This window comes from Carassius auratus, chromosome 8 (genome assembly GCF_003368295.1).
Source record: "Carassius auratus strain Wakin chromosome 8, ASM336829v1, whole genome shotgun sequence".
Taxonomy (NCBI): domain Eukaryota; kingdom Metazoa; phylum Chordata; class Actinopteri; order Cypriniformes; family Cyprinidae; genus Carassius; species Carassius auratus.
The window spans coordinates 25,195,901-25,216,196 of record NC_039250.1 but is presented as its reverse complement, the minus strand read 5'-3'; the positions used below and the strand labels follow the sequence as shown (position 1 = coordinate 25,216,196).

The window sequence follows — 20,296 nt, the reverse complement described above, 5'->3', positions numbered from 1 at the left end:
TTCACTTTTCACATTGTCAAACTATGATCCTAAGAAGAAATAGCAATGGACTGAACCGCATAACATATTCATAAAGATGATGAGATTGTAGTATTGCTCTCTCTCTCTCTCTCTCTCTCTCTCTCTCTCTCTATCACGCACACACACACACACACACACACGCACACACACGCACACAAATGCAGTATTGTCATTGGCCCAGTCTCAGTGGGTTGACTGATGGTCAGTGTGGGTCAGATCATCAGTATGACACGTCTCCTCTCTTATTAAACTCAAAATGTTCACACAGCGCATGACTGCATGAAGAGAGAGGGAACTGCATGACCTATGTGAGTAACTGCTTGTGTCTTTCCTCTTTAGTATAGTTGCCTTTTTGGAAAGTTGTCTGTTCGGTTAGGGTAGGGCACTGCATCAGAAGTTTCATGATTTAAGTTCGCAATTGAATAAAAGTTAATATAATGCATGCATTACGACCGCAGCCGTAACACATGAGAGGAATATGTAACAGCATTTAAAGTCATCTGGCAGTAATATATTTTGTGTTAAGTATCGTATTTTTCCTTTTTGTTTGTTTGTTTGTTTAAATATGAACATATTTTAAACCACATCTTTGTTTGTCTTAGCTTCAGTAGCTCAAGCTGTTAAATCAATTAAACCTTGAAAAGATGTGAACCCATTAGAATAATTTACATTTAGATACTCTACATTAATGTTTTACCATGTCTGGTCTTATTCACAAACATACTGTATATAATGAAAAGCTTAACAAGCATTCTAACAAATGTTTTAAAGTGAATGATCAAAATATTTGTAATTAATATTTAGTACACTGTTCCACTCCTGTATACTTCAGTCACGTAATAATTGTTTAATAAAAAAATGGCAATTTAATATTATCATCAAATAGTTTATTATTATATTCTGATTTGAAGTCCATTCCAGGTCACAGCCTCTGTCACAGAAGACACGTGTAACTGCAGTACCACCCTCCTCTCCCTCTCCTCTCTCCTCTCCTCTCCACTCCTCTCTTCTCCTCTCAACTCCTCTCCTCTCCTCTGCTCTCCTCGTCTCTCCTCTCCACTCCTCTCTTCTCCTCTGCTCTCCTCTCTTCTCTCTCCTCTCCTCGTCTCTCCTTTCAACTCCTCTCTTCTCTTCTCCTCTCTTCTCCTCTGCTCTCCTCTCGTCTCGTCTCCTTGTCTCTACTTTCCACTGTTCTCTTCTCCTCTCCTTTCTCCTCCTCTCCTCTCCTCGTCTCTCCTTTCCACTCCTCTCTGCTCCTCTCCTCTCTTCTCTTCTCTTCTCCTCTGCTCTCCTCTCCTCATCTCTCTTTTCCACTCCTCTGTTTTCCTCACCTCTCTCCTCCTCTCCTCTCCTCTCCTCTCCTCTCCTCTCCTCTCCTCTTCTCACCTTTCCTTATCTCTCCTTGTCTCTCCTCTCCTCTGCTATCCTCTCCTCTCCTTTCCTTATCTCTCCTTTCCTCTCCTTTTGTCTAATACTGTTGATAAATAAAGAGATTATAAAAGTCAAAAAAGTCTCCTCTCCTCTCCTTTCCTATCCTCTTCTCTTCTCTTCTCTTCTCTTCCCCTCTCATTTCCTTTCCTTTCCTCTCCTCTCCTCTAGTCTCTCCTCTCCTCTCTTCTCTTCTCCACTCATCTGATCTCCTCTCATATCTTCTCTTCTCTTCTAATCTCCTCTTCTCTCCTCTTGTCTCTACTCTCGTCTCCCCACCCCTCCCCTCCCCTCCCCTCCCCTCCCCTCTCCAGAATGCTCTGGATCTCTGCCCACAGAGGTGCTGTCACACTGCAGCCATTGATGTGATTCAGCTCCACACAATGCCACTTTCACACAGCCGTGAATGGCTGATGCAATGCTTTGTGTGTGGGTTAGTTTGGGCCGAATGTAAATCCTCACCAATATAGTAAAACTCAAATCACCTACAACCAGCCACAAAAAAAAGTTTCTGTCAGGCTTTTGGATCAGGAAATAATATTATTAACTTATTATTTAAAGAAAATAGTAAATTAGGTGGGTGTTGTTGGCAAGATCCACTGTGTAAGTCTCAGTGTGTTCTGAACTGTTTTATGCTTTATTTCTGTATCTTTTTCAAGATGTGCCAGCACCTTAAGATGACCTCTGCTATGTCAGACTGATGGTAAGTTGTTTATTCTTCTCTCCAGCTCTGTCTATTGTGTGTGAAATATAATCCCAATATAGTCAGTCAGTGTGCTATGTATTGGGTTGCTCAGTTAAGAAGCATATTTTGAGGATTTTGTCTTTTGTCTAACACATGTATAAGACAGAAGATCAGGAACGCAGGTAACAGCGTTCAGACCTTGTGAGAATCCAGATTATTACTATTGTTAAGGGCTGTCACCTTCAAACAGGGCACTGTGTTTTCAGCATTAACATGAATTATCTAAAGAGTTAAATTCATTGAAGTATTCCCATATATATGTATTTTCCTTTCCAAATATGAATCTTGACTAATAAATAATAATAATAAACTTTATTGTATAAAGTGCCTTTAAACACAACGCTTTTTGAACACAATATAATCAATACAGTAAAAAGCTATACAAAATCAACAAGCAAATACAAGTACAATTTTTAAATAAAGTTTAAAAGTTTTAAAAAGTTTAAACTTTTTTAAAGTTTAAAGTTGAACTTTAAAAACATCATAAATCTGAACTTCCCTAAGTTCAAGAGGCAGAGAATTCCAAAGGACAGGAGCAAAGAAAGAGAAAGCCTTATCACCCAAAGATCTTAGACGTTTTTGAGGAACAACCAACAAGTTTGACTGAAAGGAACACAATCTATGACTAGGAGGGTACGGATGTACACTTCTGTAAGGTAATGTGCTGCCAGACCATGTAGTGCTTTAAAAGTAAGCATCTGTGACGACTGGGTGAAGGAGAAGCTGGAAACAAGTGCGAGTATGAACAATATTTAATGAAAACAAAACAAAACAAACAACAATACAAACAACAATACAATACAACACAATATTTATTTATAAAGCACATTTAAAAACAACCAAGGCTGACCAAAGTGCTGTACATAGCAGAAAATAAAATGCAGAGCAGTACCGGACAAAAGAAACCACTGAAAAAATAAAAATAAAACAAAAATAAAAAATAAGCATTAATCGTATCAGAATCAATGAGCATCAAAAGCAAGAGAAAACAAAAAATCAATCAATCACCTTTATTTATATAGTGCTTTAAACAAAATACATTGCGCCAAAGCACTGAACAACATTCATTTGGAAAACAGTGTCTCAATAATGCAAAATGATAGTTAAAGGCAGTTCATCATTGAATTCAGTGATGTCATCTCTGTTCAGTTTAAATCGTGTCTGTTTTAATTTGCAATCAAGTCAACGATATCGCTGTAGATGAAGTGACCCCAACTAAGCAAGCCAGAGGCGACAGCTGCAAGGAACCGAAACTCCATCGGTGACAGAATGGAGAAAAAAACCTTGGGAGAAACCAGGCTCAGTTGGGGTCAGTTCTCCTCTGACCACACGAAACCAGTAGTTCAATTCCAGACTGCAGCAAAGTCAGATTGTGCAGAAGAATCATCTGTTTCCTGTGGTCTTGTCCTGGTGGTCCTCTGAGACAAGGTCTTTACAGGGGATCTGTATCTGAGGCTCTAGTTGTCCTGGTCTCCGCTGTCTTTCAGGGCAGTAGAGGTCCTTTCTAGGTGCTGATCCACCATCTGGTCTGGATACGTACTGGATCCGGGTGACTTTAAAAAAAAGTCTTTAAAGAAGATTTGAAGATGGAAACTGAAGGAGCCAGTCTGATATAGAGAGGCAGACTGTTCCAAAGTTTTGGGCCTGTTGTGGCAAAAGCACGGTCACCTCGTTTTTTAAGCCTGGATCTAGGCACGATGAGAAGACAGTGATCGCTGGATCTCAAAGTACGAGAAGGAGTGTACGGACAGAGCAGATCAGTCAGGTACTGAGGGGCCAAATTGTTAAGAGCTTTATACACAAAAAGTAAAATTTTAAAATCAATTCTAAATTTAACAGGTAGCCAATGGAGTTTGAATGAAATAGGGGTGATCGACTCATACTTGCGTGTCCCAGTGAGTAGTCTAGCTGCTGCGTTTTGCACTAGCTGTAGGCGAGAGAGAGAAGACTGAGATAGACTAAAGTAAAGTGAATTACAGTAGTCTAGTCGTGATGTTACGAATGCGTGAGTCACTATTTGAAGATTACTCTGAGTAAAAAACGGTTTCATTTTAGAGAGTTGGCGAAGCTGAAAAAAGCATGACTTTACAACAGCACTGATCTGTTTCTCAGAAAGCCCAGATTTCTTGCGCAGTGAGTTTCATACGGTGCAAGAGAACCACGCTCAACATCAAACACACAGTTTTCCTTGGGCCCGAAGATAATTATTTCAGTTTTATTTTCATTTAGGTTTAGAAAGTTACTTGAAAGCCAAAGTTTAAGATCACTTAAACAGGCAAACAAGGGTTGTAGACCATTTTTATCATTATGTTTTAAAGGAAAATAAATCTGAGTATCGTCGGCATACAAATGGAAGGATACTTCATATTTATTAAAGATGGAAGCCAGAGGTAACAGATACAGAATAAACAACATGGGGCCGAGGATTGATCCCTGTGGGACTCCGCAGTTCAGAGGTACACTAGTGGAGGATTGATGACCAATACGGACACTAAAACATCTATTGTTCAGATAAGAGCGGAACCACTGCAAGACAATGCCTCAAAAACCCACGGATGTCTCAAGACGTCGCAACAGGACCTCATGGTCAACTAAGTCAAATGCAGAACTCAAATCGAATAAGACTAAGGCCATTGATTTCCCAGAGTCAGTTTCAGTGAAAATATCACTTGACAGTCTTAAAAGAGCAGATTCAGTACTGTGTACAGCTTTAAAACCAGATTGAAATGTTTCATGGAGAGAATTTGCGGATAAGTATAATTGTAGTTGAACCAGTACAACTCTCTCAAGGATCTTCGAAATAAAAGGTAGATTAGAAATAGGACGATAGTTTGAAAGAGTGGAAGGATTGAGATTAGTTTTTTTAAGATATGGAGTCACCACAGCAACTTTCAGACTGTTAGGGAAGGAACCAATTGACAGGCATTTGTTAATTAAAAGTAACAGGCCCGGTCCAACTGTGTCCGTAATCTTCTTTCTTGGAAAGAAGGTGGAATAACATCCTGTGGACAGATAGTGGGTTTTAAATGACCAACAATTTCATTACATGTGTCCAGATCAATCGACTCACACTCAGACCAGATGGAGGGACATAATGGAACATCATGTGTATACACTGAGTTAGACAATTGAGATCTTAAAATTGTGATCTTATCAACAAAAAACTTTGCAAAATTGTCACAGAGAGCAGTAGAGGGCTCTATGGTGGGATGCACAGGGGGATTAAAAAAAGAGTTAACAGTAGCAAATAGAACTTGAGGTTTATGAGGCAATTATTAGAAATAAGTTCAGAAAATTATTTGCATTTTGCAGACTTTGCAGCTTTCTGAAACACCTTATAGGCAGTTTGCATGATTTCATTCGAAACCTGAAGACGGTCCTTTTTCCATTGGCGCTCCGACTGTCTACATGCCCGTCTAAGGGTATGTGTAGTGTCAGTGTGCCAGGGCACTGTTGCAGGCTTGTGATTTTTGTACCTCAAAGGTGCAATAGAATTCATGATATCTGCACAGGTGGAATTAAAAAGATTAAGATGTGCATCAGCATCCAGGTTATGCAGGGTAGAGACAGATTCCAGGCAGTTACGTACATCGTGATAGGCTGTGGAAAAATCTTCACTAGAGCGTTGGGTAAGACAACGAGTTAAACGTGCCAGTGATGGATTTTTAAGTGTGCGTCCAGTGAGAGGAACAGTAAAAAGTACAGGCATGAGGTCAGAGAAAGATGCACTGTTGATTTCTATATTCGAAATAGAGAAACCATGGGTTAAAATCAAATCAAGGGTGTGGCCATGGATATGTGTTGGACCAGAAACCCACTGAGTAAAGTCAAAAGACTCAATCATATTTAGAAGTTCAGCTGAATATGGTTTCGAAGTACAGCAAACGTGAATGTTGAAATCACCCAGCAGTAATATTTTGTCGTGTTTGATAACTAGATCACCCATTAGAGCAGCAAGCTAACTAAGAAAGTCCTTATTTTGCTGAGGAGGACGATAAATTAGAGCTATGGCAATGGGGTTAACTAAGACTAATTGTAACAATTGCACCTCAAAGCTGTGGTCTTCGACAGTGAAGAGTGTTTTTAAAAACAGTAGCAAGACCTCCACCGCGGGGCACCAGTTCTGAAAACGGAGATAAATCGCCGGGCTTTGTCCAAGTCTCAGTAACACACAAGAAATCCAGGGTTTGAGAGGCAAAAAAGTCATTTAAAATGAAAGTTTTGTTTACCAGAGATTGGGCGTTAATGAGCGCGAACTTCAGCCGCGATGAAACAGATGCTGGCTGTGTTTCTCGGCACAGCGAGCGAAGGTTGTGAAGATTAGCTCCACCACGGCCAGAGTGACTGTAAATCCGAGCAGGTGCAGAGAGGAATCCGGGTATAATAGGGCACAGCCATCGAAGACGGCCATCCAGGGAAGAGTGGCCAGCAGTAGAACTGCGCGCAGACTGAGATCCCCGCCGAAGCAAGGCGAGCTGCGGAAGGCGAACCGGCAAGAGGGCCGATCTGAGTCTTACAGCGATCCCTCCGCGTTTGCCGTGCCTTCTCCGCCGTCTCCGGCGTGATAGATCGACCTGGAGCTGGCACAGGTATGCAGGGGGGGGGGGGTGTACAGGGTGGACGCTCGAAATGCGGTCCACAAACATCGCACCTAACGTTAGGCCAGGCAGTGACCGTGCTACGGATGTTTAAAAGTGATAAACGGTCATAGACCAATATAGCATTACAATATAAAACTAAATTAGACATATATAAAAACATAGCAGGTACAAAAGATAGCAACAAGGCGGTCTGCAGACGGCATGCCAAAGACATCGGCACCATCTTCCTGTGTTCAACGCTGGGAAGACAACAATCCAAGATGGTGGAAGGCGGTGAGTAATCCAGATGGTGGTGGTGAGTAGGCAGCAGGAGAGGATGGCACAGGAACTGCGGGGAATCGAGCCGAAGGTAAGTGATGATGCTTGTGAAGGTGCGATGGGTGGATGAGGTTCCGCGGGAAGACACGGACATCCAAACGCAGAACAACACAGAAGCAAAGAAGAGTTACCAACATGAAACAACGCTCTCACAAATACAAGACGTGAGACAAGCGATTATGAAGAGAGGCTAATGAGTGACAGCTGCTGCTGATGACAATTAACGGAGACGCCCACAAACTAATCAGTGCAGACGCGTAACACACAGACTTCACACACAAAGTGCAGAACCCAGAGATCACGGTTTACCAACCGATAGAGTACCCCCCCTCTAAGAACGCCTCCTGGAGTTCCCAGAAGGGCCTACCTGCCGATTGTAATCATCAATAAGGTAGTGATCCAATATGTCTCTAGCAGGTACCCAACTCCTCTCCTTCGGACCGTAACCTTCCCAGTCCACCAGGTACTGGAATTCTCTCCCCCTGTCTCGGGTCCAGAATGCGATTAACCGAATATGTCAGTTCCCCATCTACGAGACGCGGCGGCGGGGGAACCGGAGTAGGCGGATTAATACGTGCATTAAACACGGTTTTAATTTTGGACAAATGAAAGGCAGGATGTATCCTCCTGTACGCTGGAGGTAGTTTCAGGCAGACTGTCACTGGACTAATGATCTTGGTGATAGTAAACGGGCCAATAAATTTGGCATACAGATCGCAGAGGAATGTTATTGGTAGAAAGCCACACTTTTTGACCCATGATGTAAACGGGAGGCTTTGACCAGTGGCGATCAGCCTTGGCCTTAGTGCGCTCCGTCATCCGGAGCAGAGTCTCACGTGCTTTGGTCCAGGTGTGGTGGCACCTCTGGACAAATGCGTGAACGGAGGGGACCGCGACTTCAGATTACAGACTGGGAAAAACTGGTGTCTGGTAACTTAAGCTGCACTGAAACGGAGAAAGGCCCGTGGCTGACACTGGTAACGAATTGTGAGCGTACTCCACCACAGAGAGTTGTTGGCTCCAGGAAGAAGGATTCTTGGAGACCAAACATCGCAACATCCTCTCTAAATCTTGGTTGGCTCGCTCAGACTCCCCGTTACTCTGGGGATGATAACCCGAAGACAGGCAAACAGACGCTCCTAGCAACTTACAAAACTCTTTCCAAAATTTGGATATAAAATGAGATCCCCTGTCAGAAACCACATCTACCGGGAGGCCATGAAGCCGAAAGACATGATCTAGGAAAGTGACTGCTGTCTCCTTGGCTGTCAGCAATTTGGGCAAGGGAATGAAATGTGCCGCCTTCGAGAACCGGTCCACTAAAGTCAAAACGACCATCATGCCATTAGATGGCGGGAGGGTGGTAACAAAATCTAGTGCGATGGGGGAACAGGGTCTCAAAGGGACAGACAGCGGTTGGAGGATCCCATCAGGAGGTTGTTTAGATGACTTACCACTGGCGCAAAATGAGCAAGTCAAAACAAAATTGTGGATGTCACGAGCCATAAGTGGCCACCAGAATCTTGTTTAGCTAACCCATTAGTTCGACTTATCCCTGGATGACAAGCAACGTTAGAGCAATGACCCCACTGAATGACTTCGGACCTTAACTCCTCCGGCACAAATAAACGGTTCGGTGGGCAACCGGGCGGAGGCGTTACACCTTCTAAGGCCGTCTTGACCTTCGACTCGACCTCCCATACGAGTGCTGAGACAACTACTCTCTCAGGTAAAATACACTCGAGTCACCGGGCGGGCGGAGGGATCAAAAAGACTTGATAAAGAATTGGGGTTTGACATTTTTGGAACCCGGGTGGAACGATAGAGTAAAATCAAAGCGACCGAAAAAAAGTGACCACCGAGCCTGACTGGAATTGAGTCTTTTGGCAGTTCTAATGTACTCTAAATTCTAATGATCGGTCCAAACAATGAAAGGTACCCCTGAGCCTTCCAACCAGTGACGCCACTCCTCTAAAGCTAATTTGACGGCCAACAATTATCTGTTACCAATGTCATAATTGTGTTCAGCAGGAGATAAACGATGGGAGAAAAACATGCATGGATGTACCTTACCATCTGAGGCAGCACGTTGGGACAACACTGCTCCTACCCCCACCTCTGATGCGTCGGGGCCACAAGGATGGGAGCGGAAACAAAGCAGCTTTTGAGGTTAGTGAACGCAGTCTCAGCTGCGTCCGACCACCTGAACGGAGTACTGGGAGAGGTCAAGGCCGTCAGAGGTGAGGCTAGTTGGCTGAAATTGCTAATAAAATTTTGATAGAAATTGGCGAAGCCTACTACGATGCCAAGGAATCAGAAATGTATTTCTCCATGGCCTCCCTCTCCGGAATAGAAAGAGAAGCAGCACGGGACTTACTGAACACCTCCTTCAGGTCCAAGTACTCTGCGGGCACGTTTGATAACACCATGTTCTCTTTCTGAAAGACAGAAACAGGCACAACAGGACAAGAAGAAACCAGACAAGACTCTGGTTTTCATGACAACTTTCACTCCACAATGTGACAGTGTTAGAACCCCATTCCACTCGTGGATTATGTTTGGTTAACCAGGGGTGACCTAAAACAATGGGAGCTACGGGGGAGTCCATGAGGAAAAAGGATATGGTTTCACAGTGGTTGCCAGATGTGAGCAGAGTGATGGGTTCAGTATGGTGGGTGACATGTGGCAGTTCCTGGCCGTTGAGTGCAGTGACATGGATGGGCTGAGACATGGGAAGGACAGGAATGTTCAAGTGACGTGCCAGGATATCGATGAAGTTACCTTCAGCTCCAGAGTCCAGAAGGGTGTGACAGTCGTGAGTGTGATCCTCCCACCGCAGTTTCACCAGAAGGAGAGTCAATGATGTAGTAGAGGACTTCCCGGTGGAGATCCCACCCGATAGTAGCCTCATCTTTACTACCGGGTTGGCTCCTTTCACCGGGAAGGAATCGATGGAAAGTCCTGAGCCTCCGCAGTATGGACACAATCCTTGGGACCTCCGCCGCTCTCTCTCCCTCCGGGACAGCCGAGCTCTACCCACCTGCATGGGTTCGTGTTCGTCGACGGGACTGACCGTGTTCTCTCGACTCGAACGGCCCCTTTCCGGAGAGATGGAATGGTGTGTAGGACTGGTCTGTCTACCCAGGCGGTTGATCCGAGCATCAACTCGAAGAGCCAGGTCAATAAGTCTGTTGAGTGTAGGGAACAGCTCGAGGATGTAGATCTCTTTCTGAACACGATCGGCCGGCCCATGCAGGAATCGATCCCACTGCGCCACCTCGTTCCACTGGCACGCGGCCGCCAGGGTGCGGAACTGGATGGAGTAGTCGGTGACAGAAGATTTCCCTTGATGTAGGTCTGAGAGCTGGTGGGCGGCTTCCCTGCCGACCGCGGCTCGATCGAAGACACTTCTCATCTCCTCCGAGAGGGTGTGGAACAAGACGCAACATGGATGTTGGTTCTCCCACACCGCCGTCCGCCATAGGAAAATAGAGTAAGGATGAACGCAACCTTCGACTCCTCTGTGGCAAAGGTCCTTGGCTGTAAGGCAAAGTGCATGGAACACTTATTAAGGAAATTTCTGCAGAAGGTTGGCTCACCGGAATAATTCTCTGGCACCGGAAGTCGTGGCTCTGGCCGGAAGTGGTCCTGGGAGCTCTCCCAGGGGAAGGGCGGGGCAGGCGGTGCGATGTGCGCAGTGGGAGAGGTGAGTTGATGAATCCGCTGGGTGAGCTCGGACACCAAAATGCATTGCGTCAAAGCAACTGAACAACAAAAATTAGGAAAACAGTGTGTCAATAAAGCAAAATGACAGTTAAAGGCAGTTCATCGCTGAATTCAGTGATGTCATCATCTCAGTTCAGTTTAAATAGTGTCTGTGCAATCATTTGGAATCAAAGTCAACGATATCGCTGTAAATGAAGTGACCCAACTAAGCAAGCCAAAGGTGACAGCAGCAAGGAACCGAAACTCCATCTGTGACATAATGGAGAAAAAAACCTTGGGAGAAACCAGACTCAGTTCTCCTCTGACCAGACGAAACCAGAAGTTAAATTCCAGGCTGCAGCAAAGTCAGATTGTGCAGAAGTTTCCTGTGGTCTTGTCCTGGTGGTCGTCTGAGACAAGGTCTTTACAGGGGATCTGTATCTGGGGCTCTAGTTGTCCTGGTCTCCACTGTCTTTCAGGGCAGTAGAGGTCTTTTCTAGGTGCTGATCCACCATCTGGTCTGGATATGTACTGGATCCGGGGTGACTGCAGTGACCCTCTGTTCTGGATACAGACTGGATCTGGTGGCTACAGTGACCTCCGAATAAGAAAAAAAAACAGACTAGTATTAGCATAGATGCCATTCTTCTAATGATGTAGCAAGTACATTGGGTGTTATGGGAAGTGTTCCCGGTTCCGGTTTACCTAATTAATGCAACCTAAAAATCCTTTAACGGATTTGGATATTAGAAGCACAATAGTGTGTTATGAGTAAGTCAGGTTAAAGAGATGGGTCTTTTATCTATATTTAAACTGCAAGAGTGTGTCTGCCTCCCGAACAATGTTAGGTAGGTTATTCCAGAGTTTAGGCGCCAAATAGGAAAAGGACCGGGCTAATATGGTCATACTTCCTAGTTCTAGTAAGAACTCTTGCTGCTGCATTTTGGACTAGCTGTAGTTTGTTTACTAAGCGTGCAGAACAACCACCCAATAAACCATTACAGTAATCTAACCTTGAGGTCATAAATGCATGGATTAACATTTCTGCATTTGACATTGAGAGCATACGCCGTAATTTAGATATATTTTTGAGATGGAAAAATTCAGTTTTACAAATGCTAAAAACGTTGCTTTCTAAGGAAAGATTGCTATCAAATAGCACACCTAGGTTCCTAACTGATGATGAAGAATTGACAGAGCAGCCATCAAGTCTTAGACAGTGTTCTAGGTTATTACATGCATAGTTTTTAGGTTTAGTTTAGTTCGTTTTTTCAGAATTATCAGTAAAAAAATTACTCGTTATCCAGTTTTTTATATTGACAATGCATTCCATTAGTTTTTCAAATTGGTGTGTTTCGCCGGGTCGCAAAGAAATATAGAGCTGAATATTATCAGTATAACAGTGGCAGCTAACACCATGTTTCCTGATGATATCTCCCAAGTAGGGCTGTGCGATATGGCCTAAAAATAAAATCTCCGATTTTTTTTTATTTATTCCATTTCCGATTTTTTTCCAATTTTCCCCCCTACTTAAGGAAAGCAATAAGTACAAACAGCAGACAACTAAAAGCAAATTTTGCTTTTATTTAATCAAAAGTAGGGCTGCTCCGATCACGATCGGCCGATCGTTAATGCGCATCTCGTCAGTAAAGCCGGTTTTCTAATCAGCGGTAAATTCCATCAGGTGTGTGATTTCACATTGAGCAGCTGCTACTACACAGAGCCATTGTTAATAGAGAAGATGAGCATTAACGATCGGCCTATCGTGATCGGTGCAGCCCTAATCAAAAGCAAGACAAATGTAACCCCCATTTTCATATTCGGCTGGTGCTGCTGCTTTTGACTGCGATGGGCTTTAGGCAGCGTGGGGTCTCTTGCTCCACGTCTGTCGCAACAAACCCATACCAGTTCCAAACAACAGATGATTTTATTCCTCAGATGATAAGAGCAGGTTATTTGTAACTCTAAGGAGAGCAGTCTCTGTACTATAATATGGTCTAAATCCTGACTGGAAATTCTCACAGATACAATTTTTCTCTAAGAAGGAATATAATTGTGAGGATACCACCATTTCTAGTATCTTGAACAGAAAAGGGAGATTTGAGATTGGTCTATAATTAAATAGTTCTTTGGGGTCAATTTGTGTTTTTTTTTTTTTTTTTGATGAGGGGCTTAATAACAGCCAGTTTGAAGGTTTTGGATACATATCCTAATGACAATGAGGAATTAAATTAGTCAGAAGAGGATCTATGACTTCTGGAAGCACCTCTTTTAGGAGCTTAGATGGTATAGGGTCTAACATAAATGTTGTTGGTTTAGATGATTTAACAAGTTTATACAATTCTTCCTCTCCTATAGTAGAGAATGAGTGGAACTGTTCCTCAGGGGGTCTATAGTGCACTGTCTGATGTGATACTGTAGCTGACGGCTGAATGGTTACAATTTTATCCCTAATAGTATTGATTTTAAAAGTAAAGTAGTTCATAAAGTCATTACTGCTGTGATGTTGGGAAATGTCAACAATTGTTGATGCTTTATTTTTCATTAATTTAGCCACTATATTGAATAAATACTTTGGGTTATGTTTTTTTTTCATCTAAAAGAGATGAAAAGTAATCAGATCTAGCAGTTTTTAATGTTTTTCTGTAGGATAGGTCAATTTCCTGCCAAGCAATATGAAATACCTCTAGTTTTGTTTTCCTCCAGCTGCGCTCCATTTTCGGGCTGCTCTCTTTAGGGTGCGAGTATGCTCATTATACCATGGTGTCAGACTGTTTTACTTAACCTTCCTTAAGTGTAAAGAAGCAACTGTATTTAAAGTGCTAGAAAAGAGAGAGTCCATAGTTTCTGTTACATCATCAAGTTGTTCTGAGGTTTTGGATATGCTAAGGAATTCGGATACATCAGGAAGATTACTTACAAAGCATTCTTTTGTGGTAGAAGTAGTGGTTTTACAATACTTGTTACAAGAAGTAGAATTTACAATTTTGGCTATATGTAGTTTGCACAAAACTAAATAATGATCTGAGATATCATCACTTGGCTGCATAATTTCAACACCATCAACATCAATTCCCTGGTACAGTATTCAATTAAAATGAGTAGGTCCTGAAACATGTTGTCTAACCCCAATAGAGTTCAGAATGTCTATAAATGCTGATCCCAATGCATCTTTTTCATTATCAACATGGATATTAAAATCACCAACTTTTAAAACTTTATCTGCAGCCAGAACTAACTCGGATGTAAAATCACCAAACTCTTTAATAAAGTCTGTATGGTGGCCTGGTGGCCTGTATACAGTAGCCAGTACAAACATAACAGGGGATTTATCATTAACATTTGTTTCTCTGGATAATGTTATATGAAGCACCATTACTTCAAACGAGTTATACTTGAAGCCTGCCCTCTGAGAAATCCTGAAAACGTTGTTATAAATTGAAGCAACACCTCCCCCTTTGCCTTTTAAATGCGGCTCATGTTTATAACAGTAATCTTGGGGGGTGGACTCATTTAAAATAATATAATCATCAGGTTTTAGCCAGGTTTCTGTCAAACAGAGCACATCTATATTATGATCAGTTATCATATTATTTACAAAAAGTGTTTTCGTAGAAAGGGATCTGATATTCAATAAGCCAAGCTTTATCATTTGTTTATCCGTATTGCATCTGTTTTTTATTCGTTGAACCTCAATTAAATTGTTACTCTTAAATTGGTTTGGAGGCTTTTTGTATTTTCTAGCTGTAATGCTGTTGAATCATGGTACATGCTATATGTTAATATGATGTTATTGCTAAAATGACATCTCAGTTGTATTTACAATGTTCTTTTGACAAAAGTGGTCAATAATCAACACTGCTTTGTAACATTAATTGATTGGCATTAGTATTTTTTTTTTTATTTCTATTTTGAGCTGTTGGTCACTATTAAATGTTTTTGTGGACACTCATAGTGGTGTTTAGGAAACTATATAAATGACTGGAGCAAACTGAAAACATAATTCACCAGAGACCAACGTACCACACTTTTTGAAAATGGAAATAAGTACATAAAAAATCTCAAGCAGCCTGTTGATTATATATTTCCTTAACAGACTAACCCCAACCTGTGATCAACATACTGTCATGACCAGTTCTCCTTTACTTCAACATTAAATTCCAACTTTATAGACTTTCTTTTGACCCAAACATCCAGGGATGAATGACAGATGTCCTGGATGTGGTTCAGTTTCAATGCTGTAATTGGGCTCTATAGCTCCTAATTAGAGCAGTACATCAAAATGGTTAGAGTTAAAAATCAGCCAGAATGCAGAAGCAGTCATGACTGTGTGTGCTGAACTCTAGAGTGATCATGAGGAGAGGAGCAGCCTGCAGGAGCACCAGCTGGAAGCCACACAGTCTCTAGAGCGTCACTCCTGTGGCGGCAGAGACGCTGCTCATCATCTCATCACTCCTGCAGTCCACCGAGCACACACATCTGTGAGTAACCCCTCTCTCTCTCTGTGTGTGTGTGTGAGTGAATCTACATAATAACACTGCTAACTCCTTTCCACTAGAAGGAGCTGTTAGTCAAGGTTTCTTTCAACAACAAGCGCTGTCATAGATTTTCAAGACTACTTTTCATACTCCCTGACCATTAAAGTTTCCATTATAACAACCATTACGCAGTACTTAAAGTACTTTTTCTAAACTCTTTACAGCAACATACCTACATCCCACAATTAGTCAAATAGTTAATTTTCCTGGCTAAAACCACATTTTGTTAAATAAATACAAACACTTTATTTCAAAATGCTGAATATCTTTTTCTACATTAACTATATCGAAACACACAATTCAAAATTGAATCATTTGGACAAAACATTAGCGCTTCTCCTCTATCCAATAGGAACATATAGTCAATCATAGCACAGTGACTGTCACAATGCTAACAGTTGATGGCTTTACAAAAACTGCATTACTTTCTTCTACTTGTTTGACATACATGGTTCAGTTCTACTTGCATAGACAGTATACAAATCCATTGTTTATGTAATTTCGTTACCCATTTTACATGTTTAAGTGTTGAATGAGTTCATTCTTCGCAGCATACTGTCCAAAACTGAGTCATTATAGAAAAAATAGGGTAGGAAAAACGGTAATTGTGAACTTATCTCACAATTTGGACTTCTGTTCTTGGAATTGCGAGTTAACATCTTGCAATTCAGACTTACTCATAAAAGTGAGACAATTTCACAATTGCAAGAAATAAAAGTCAGAACTGTCAGATGAAACAAAGTCACAATTACCCTGTACCCTTTATATTCCTCGGCAGAAACTAGCTTTCACAGGTTCTACATGTGGAAGAGGGAAAAACTAAGAAAGAAAGAAATGCACAGTCCAGCACACACTCTTCCCCCTCGCTTACCTCTTCTTCTCCCTTCTTCCGATCCAACTACTCCTCTTCCTCTCCCAGGCATTATTTTCTCTCTCTCTCTGATTCTTTGTGTTGTTCTGCATCCACAACACCAATTCAATGAGCTCTTTTTTTTTTTACTTATTTTTATTTTCGATGTAATAGAAAGAGCACCAACACCGGACTATTCCTCCAACTGAGACTGGAATCAGCTATTTCTAAATAGTTTAGTGATCGGTTACTAAAATGCTTATCAGTATCAATATTTCAATATTTTATATAGAGATATTTTTTCAATACTTTTGAGCTGCTGTTGTTGTAGAAGTAGAGGCTTTAGACTATACTTACAATAAAATGTGGAACATAAGGTCTTCAAAAAAAAAAAAAGAAGAAAGATCTATGGTTTTCATATGGGTTATAAGCTTACGTGAAGAAACAATGTGAGCAGTCTAGAAAGATGCTAATTTACAGAATATTGTGTGAAAACAACATGAATTGTGTTACAGGTATGGTCACGACAGACCCATGTTCTGCTAACTGTGTACAGTGTTTTGAAAATGTGACTACAGATTGGACAAAAGGACGTTAGCAAACTTTAAGACTATATTCAACACACAAAATGCCACACATCTCTTGCGAAATACCTCAGACACATCTCAAAAGCCAACATTTGTCTTACATTGCAAACAGCTTAGCCATAATATTATATTTTTGAATATATCATATACCTGTGTGTGTACATGATATATCAGAAAATATAATATTATTCAAAACCTAAATCTTGTCTTTTACAAGCTCCTGTACACACGATTGCTTGGTGTGAGGCGTTAGTGTGAAGCACTGATGAATTCATGTGCCGTTTGGATTGGTTGTGTTTGAAAAAGGAAATCAAGATACTTCCTGTTAGATGTGTGAGTGTTACACAGAGAATTGTGTGTTGTGTTTTGCAAAAAGTGTTTTATGAAATTGAAAACCAAAGGCCAAGAATTAGTGTGTGTTTCTGCTGTGTGAGAGTCAGATTTCAGAAACTGTGTGACAAGTAAAGATTTTGTGTTTAAGCAGTTGAAAAGAACTTCAATAAACCCGAGGTGCATAGAGCATCTGCCACTATATGCAATAATTATAAATCAAATCTAACACTATTTACAAAGTGCAAACCAAATACTTTTTTAAAGGCTTAACTATAGTAGCTATAAGCAATAGAAGTCTGTGGCACATGTTTGTGTGCGTGTGTGTGTGTCTGCATGAGAGAGAGAGAGAGAGAGAGAGAGAGAGAGAGAGACGGGGCGTGAGAGAGTGTTTTCTGCTCTTGGTTGTTCAGTGTGTGTCAGTCAGGATGGTCCAGCGATTGAGTCTCCGCAGACAGTACTCACAGGTAACTCCTTTCACTTCTCACCTGTGTGTGTGTGTGTGTGTGTGTGTGTGTGTGTGTTTATAAGCATGTGCATATGCAGTAAACCTTTGAGAGTGTTCTTTATTGAGGAGTGCACTGATGTAGTCTGAGACAGAGAGAGAGGGCAGTGTGTAGATGTGGACTATATAAAACAGCAGTCTTTTTCAGAAAGAGGGTTTTATATCCCTTTCTATATTATTAACGTTTATTTTGCCAGAAACCTATTTTCTATTATTTTCCTCAAACACTAAGGCTAAGGAGATATGATTATTAGTTGTTTCATTCAAAGGATTGTCTGTTAAGGCAATTTTTTAGTGGTATATATATATATTTTTTAAGCAACAATAAAAAAAAACAAAAAAACAAACAGGGACAGGCAATAAACATACAGTTTCAACAATATAGCCACAAATGTTTTTAAGCTTATAAACTATACTTGGTACCAGATAACCCAGGTAACAGGCCTTTTCTCCCAGGAGGAAGATCTGAAGCACGCTCCCTTTGCAATCTTATTACCAGAAGTGATCGAGACATGAAGGAGGTTTTTCTTTTATGGGCTACTAGTCTAAATGTGGACATCTGTTTGAGAACTGTTAGTACTTGATAAAGTAATAACTAAGTGTTACAGCTGAGTTAAATATTTACTTGCTTTAACTCATTGACTGTATGTCAATGTTATTTGAGCTAAAGCACCTACAGACTCTGTTTCTGGGTTTCTCAGATGTCATCTTAAAACACCACGAGTCTTAGATCCCCATTCACCCGGGCGATCCAGCCGGTCCCACGTGACACGCTGCACCATTGCTTGCTCTTCTTAAAAAGGCTCATTTTCCAACTCCCCTAGAGTAAAACAGTTGAGTTTTATGGTTTTTGAATCCATTTAGCTAATCTCTGGGTCTGGGGGTAGCACTTTTAGCTTAGCTTAGCATAGATCATTGAATCTGATTAGACCGTTAGCAACTTTTCATTTTCTGTCGGTCTTAGTCACAATGTAACTACAGAAGAGTCAAGTTTTAAATAGCAAAAATATAGAAACTCTTTGTTTATTAAGGCAAAAGCCATTAAAAGCCGTGAGGATTAGACCTTAAAATACAGTGTGAACGTCCACATTTTAGTTTTGCCTCCTGCACGACTTCTGCGGTCAGTGGCTCTGTCTGATGCTGGTCTCCATGGAAACGGAGTGATGTGTACTCAGAGGACACAGGTGTGTGTGAGTGTGAACGAGTCAACAACATCCACAGAGTTTGTTACACGCTGCACTGCTCGCATTGACTCGACTTTGCCAAGGATTCAAGCTTCTAAAGGTGATGTTATACCTGAATGTTTCATAAGATACTACCATAACATTGATCACTGAAGGTGTGAGAAACAGTCAGTCAGCGAACCTCAGACCATTTCCTGCTTCCTGTGTGGGAAGCCACTAGCAGCTGTTGTTGAGCTGCTGTCATCTGTGATTGAGCCATGTCACTTCATCAGTGTTGCTGTACGCATGAGTTTGTGCACACATCTTTACTTTAATGTTATCACTGTTTCATCTGCACGTTTATTAAATATTCATGACTAGTTATTTCTGTAGGCCATTGCTCTTATCCAGGTCAGACAGTGCTCAGATCATCTCTGTATATTTGACCCAAAAGCACAGAGAGACTGTACTCTGTGTTCTTGCTTTGCTTTGAGGTCATTTTGTGGCAGTTTCCACGATACTAAGCTTGAAAGAGAAGAAGGAAGCCAAGAAAGAAGAAAGAAAGTTAGTTTTTACCAGCTGGTCAACATTTGATTTAGCAAACTGAAAGGAAGTGCTTAACCTGAGGCAGTATTGATTGTTAGTCTAAATGTGTGAGCTGTTTTCATTGGGATGAGCTTTGCAGCTTTTGAAAGCATGCTACCAAAGTTCAGGAGAGTAGCTATAAACTTTAAATACACATGAAATGTGGAAAGTGAAACACTTTCAGGAAAACACAGTATAATAATCCTGTTTAACACCTGTTTTAGCCTGAGTTTAGCACTTTTTTATAAAACCACTTTTATTTTTGTTTATGAGATGGCTTCACAAAAACCAAATCCATGTGTGTAACCATATTTTAAGGACAAATTTCTAACAAAAACCTCCTTTTAAAAGCATCCTCATTCATAAAAATAAATAAAAAATTATATTTATAAATAAACACTCACACACACCGATAATATACAGAGAAACAATTGTTAAATGGTGTAAGTTTTAGAGAAATCAAAGAAATATATATGCATTTTCATGTCTCTGTGTGCATGTGACACACAGACCCAAAACAGACACGCACACACACACACACACTCACACACACACACTCACGCACACACACACACGCACACACACACACGCACACACACACGCACACACGCACACACACACACACACACACACACACACACACACACACACACACACACACACACACTCACACACACACACACGCACACACACACACACGGACCGTAGAATCTCCCCACCGTAGATGTCTGAAAGAGGAACATCACATGTACTCCAGCTGTGGTCTGTGGTCAGATCTGCCTGTAGTTGAGTGTTGTTGTCTCGTCTCCCTCTGGTGGTTGTTTAGTGTCGTGTTGTTCATAGCTCAGAGTGTGCTCGCCTGTTACCCTTCCACTGCACTTTGACGAATGATTCGGTTCAGAACTACCAACACAAATAAA

General features: G+C 41.4%; 1 protein-coding gene across 2 annotated transcripts in view; it reads left to right on the top strand.

Moving 5' to 3' along the window:
* Window positions 1–245: 245 nt before the first annotated feature.
* Window positions 246–20,296, top strand: part of LOC113107780 (transmembrane and coiled-coil domains protein 1-like) — a 50,927-nt gene continuing 30,876 nt past the window's right edge. Inside the window, exons 1-3 of one of the 2 annotated variants that reach the window (XM_026270488.1) lie at window positions 246–329; window positions 2,109–2,152; window positions 15,165–15,299. In XM_026270488.1, coding sequence (XP_026126273.1) covers window positions 2,150–2,152; window positions 15,165–15,299 — 138 coding nt within the window. In that variant the 5' untranslated portion in view covers window positions 246–329; window positions 2,109–2,149. Of the gene's footprint in view, window positions 330–2,108; window positions 2,153–15,164; window positions 15,300–17,491; window positions 17,591–20,296 lie in introns of those variants that run through there. The other variant, XM_026270492.1, reaches the window with a different exon arrangement.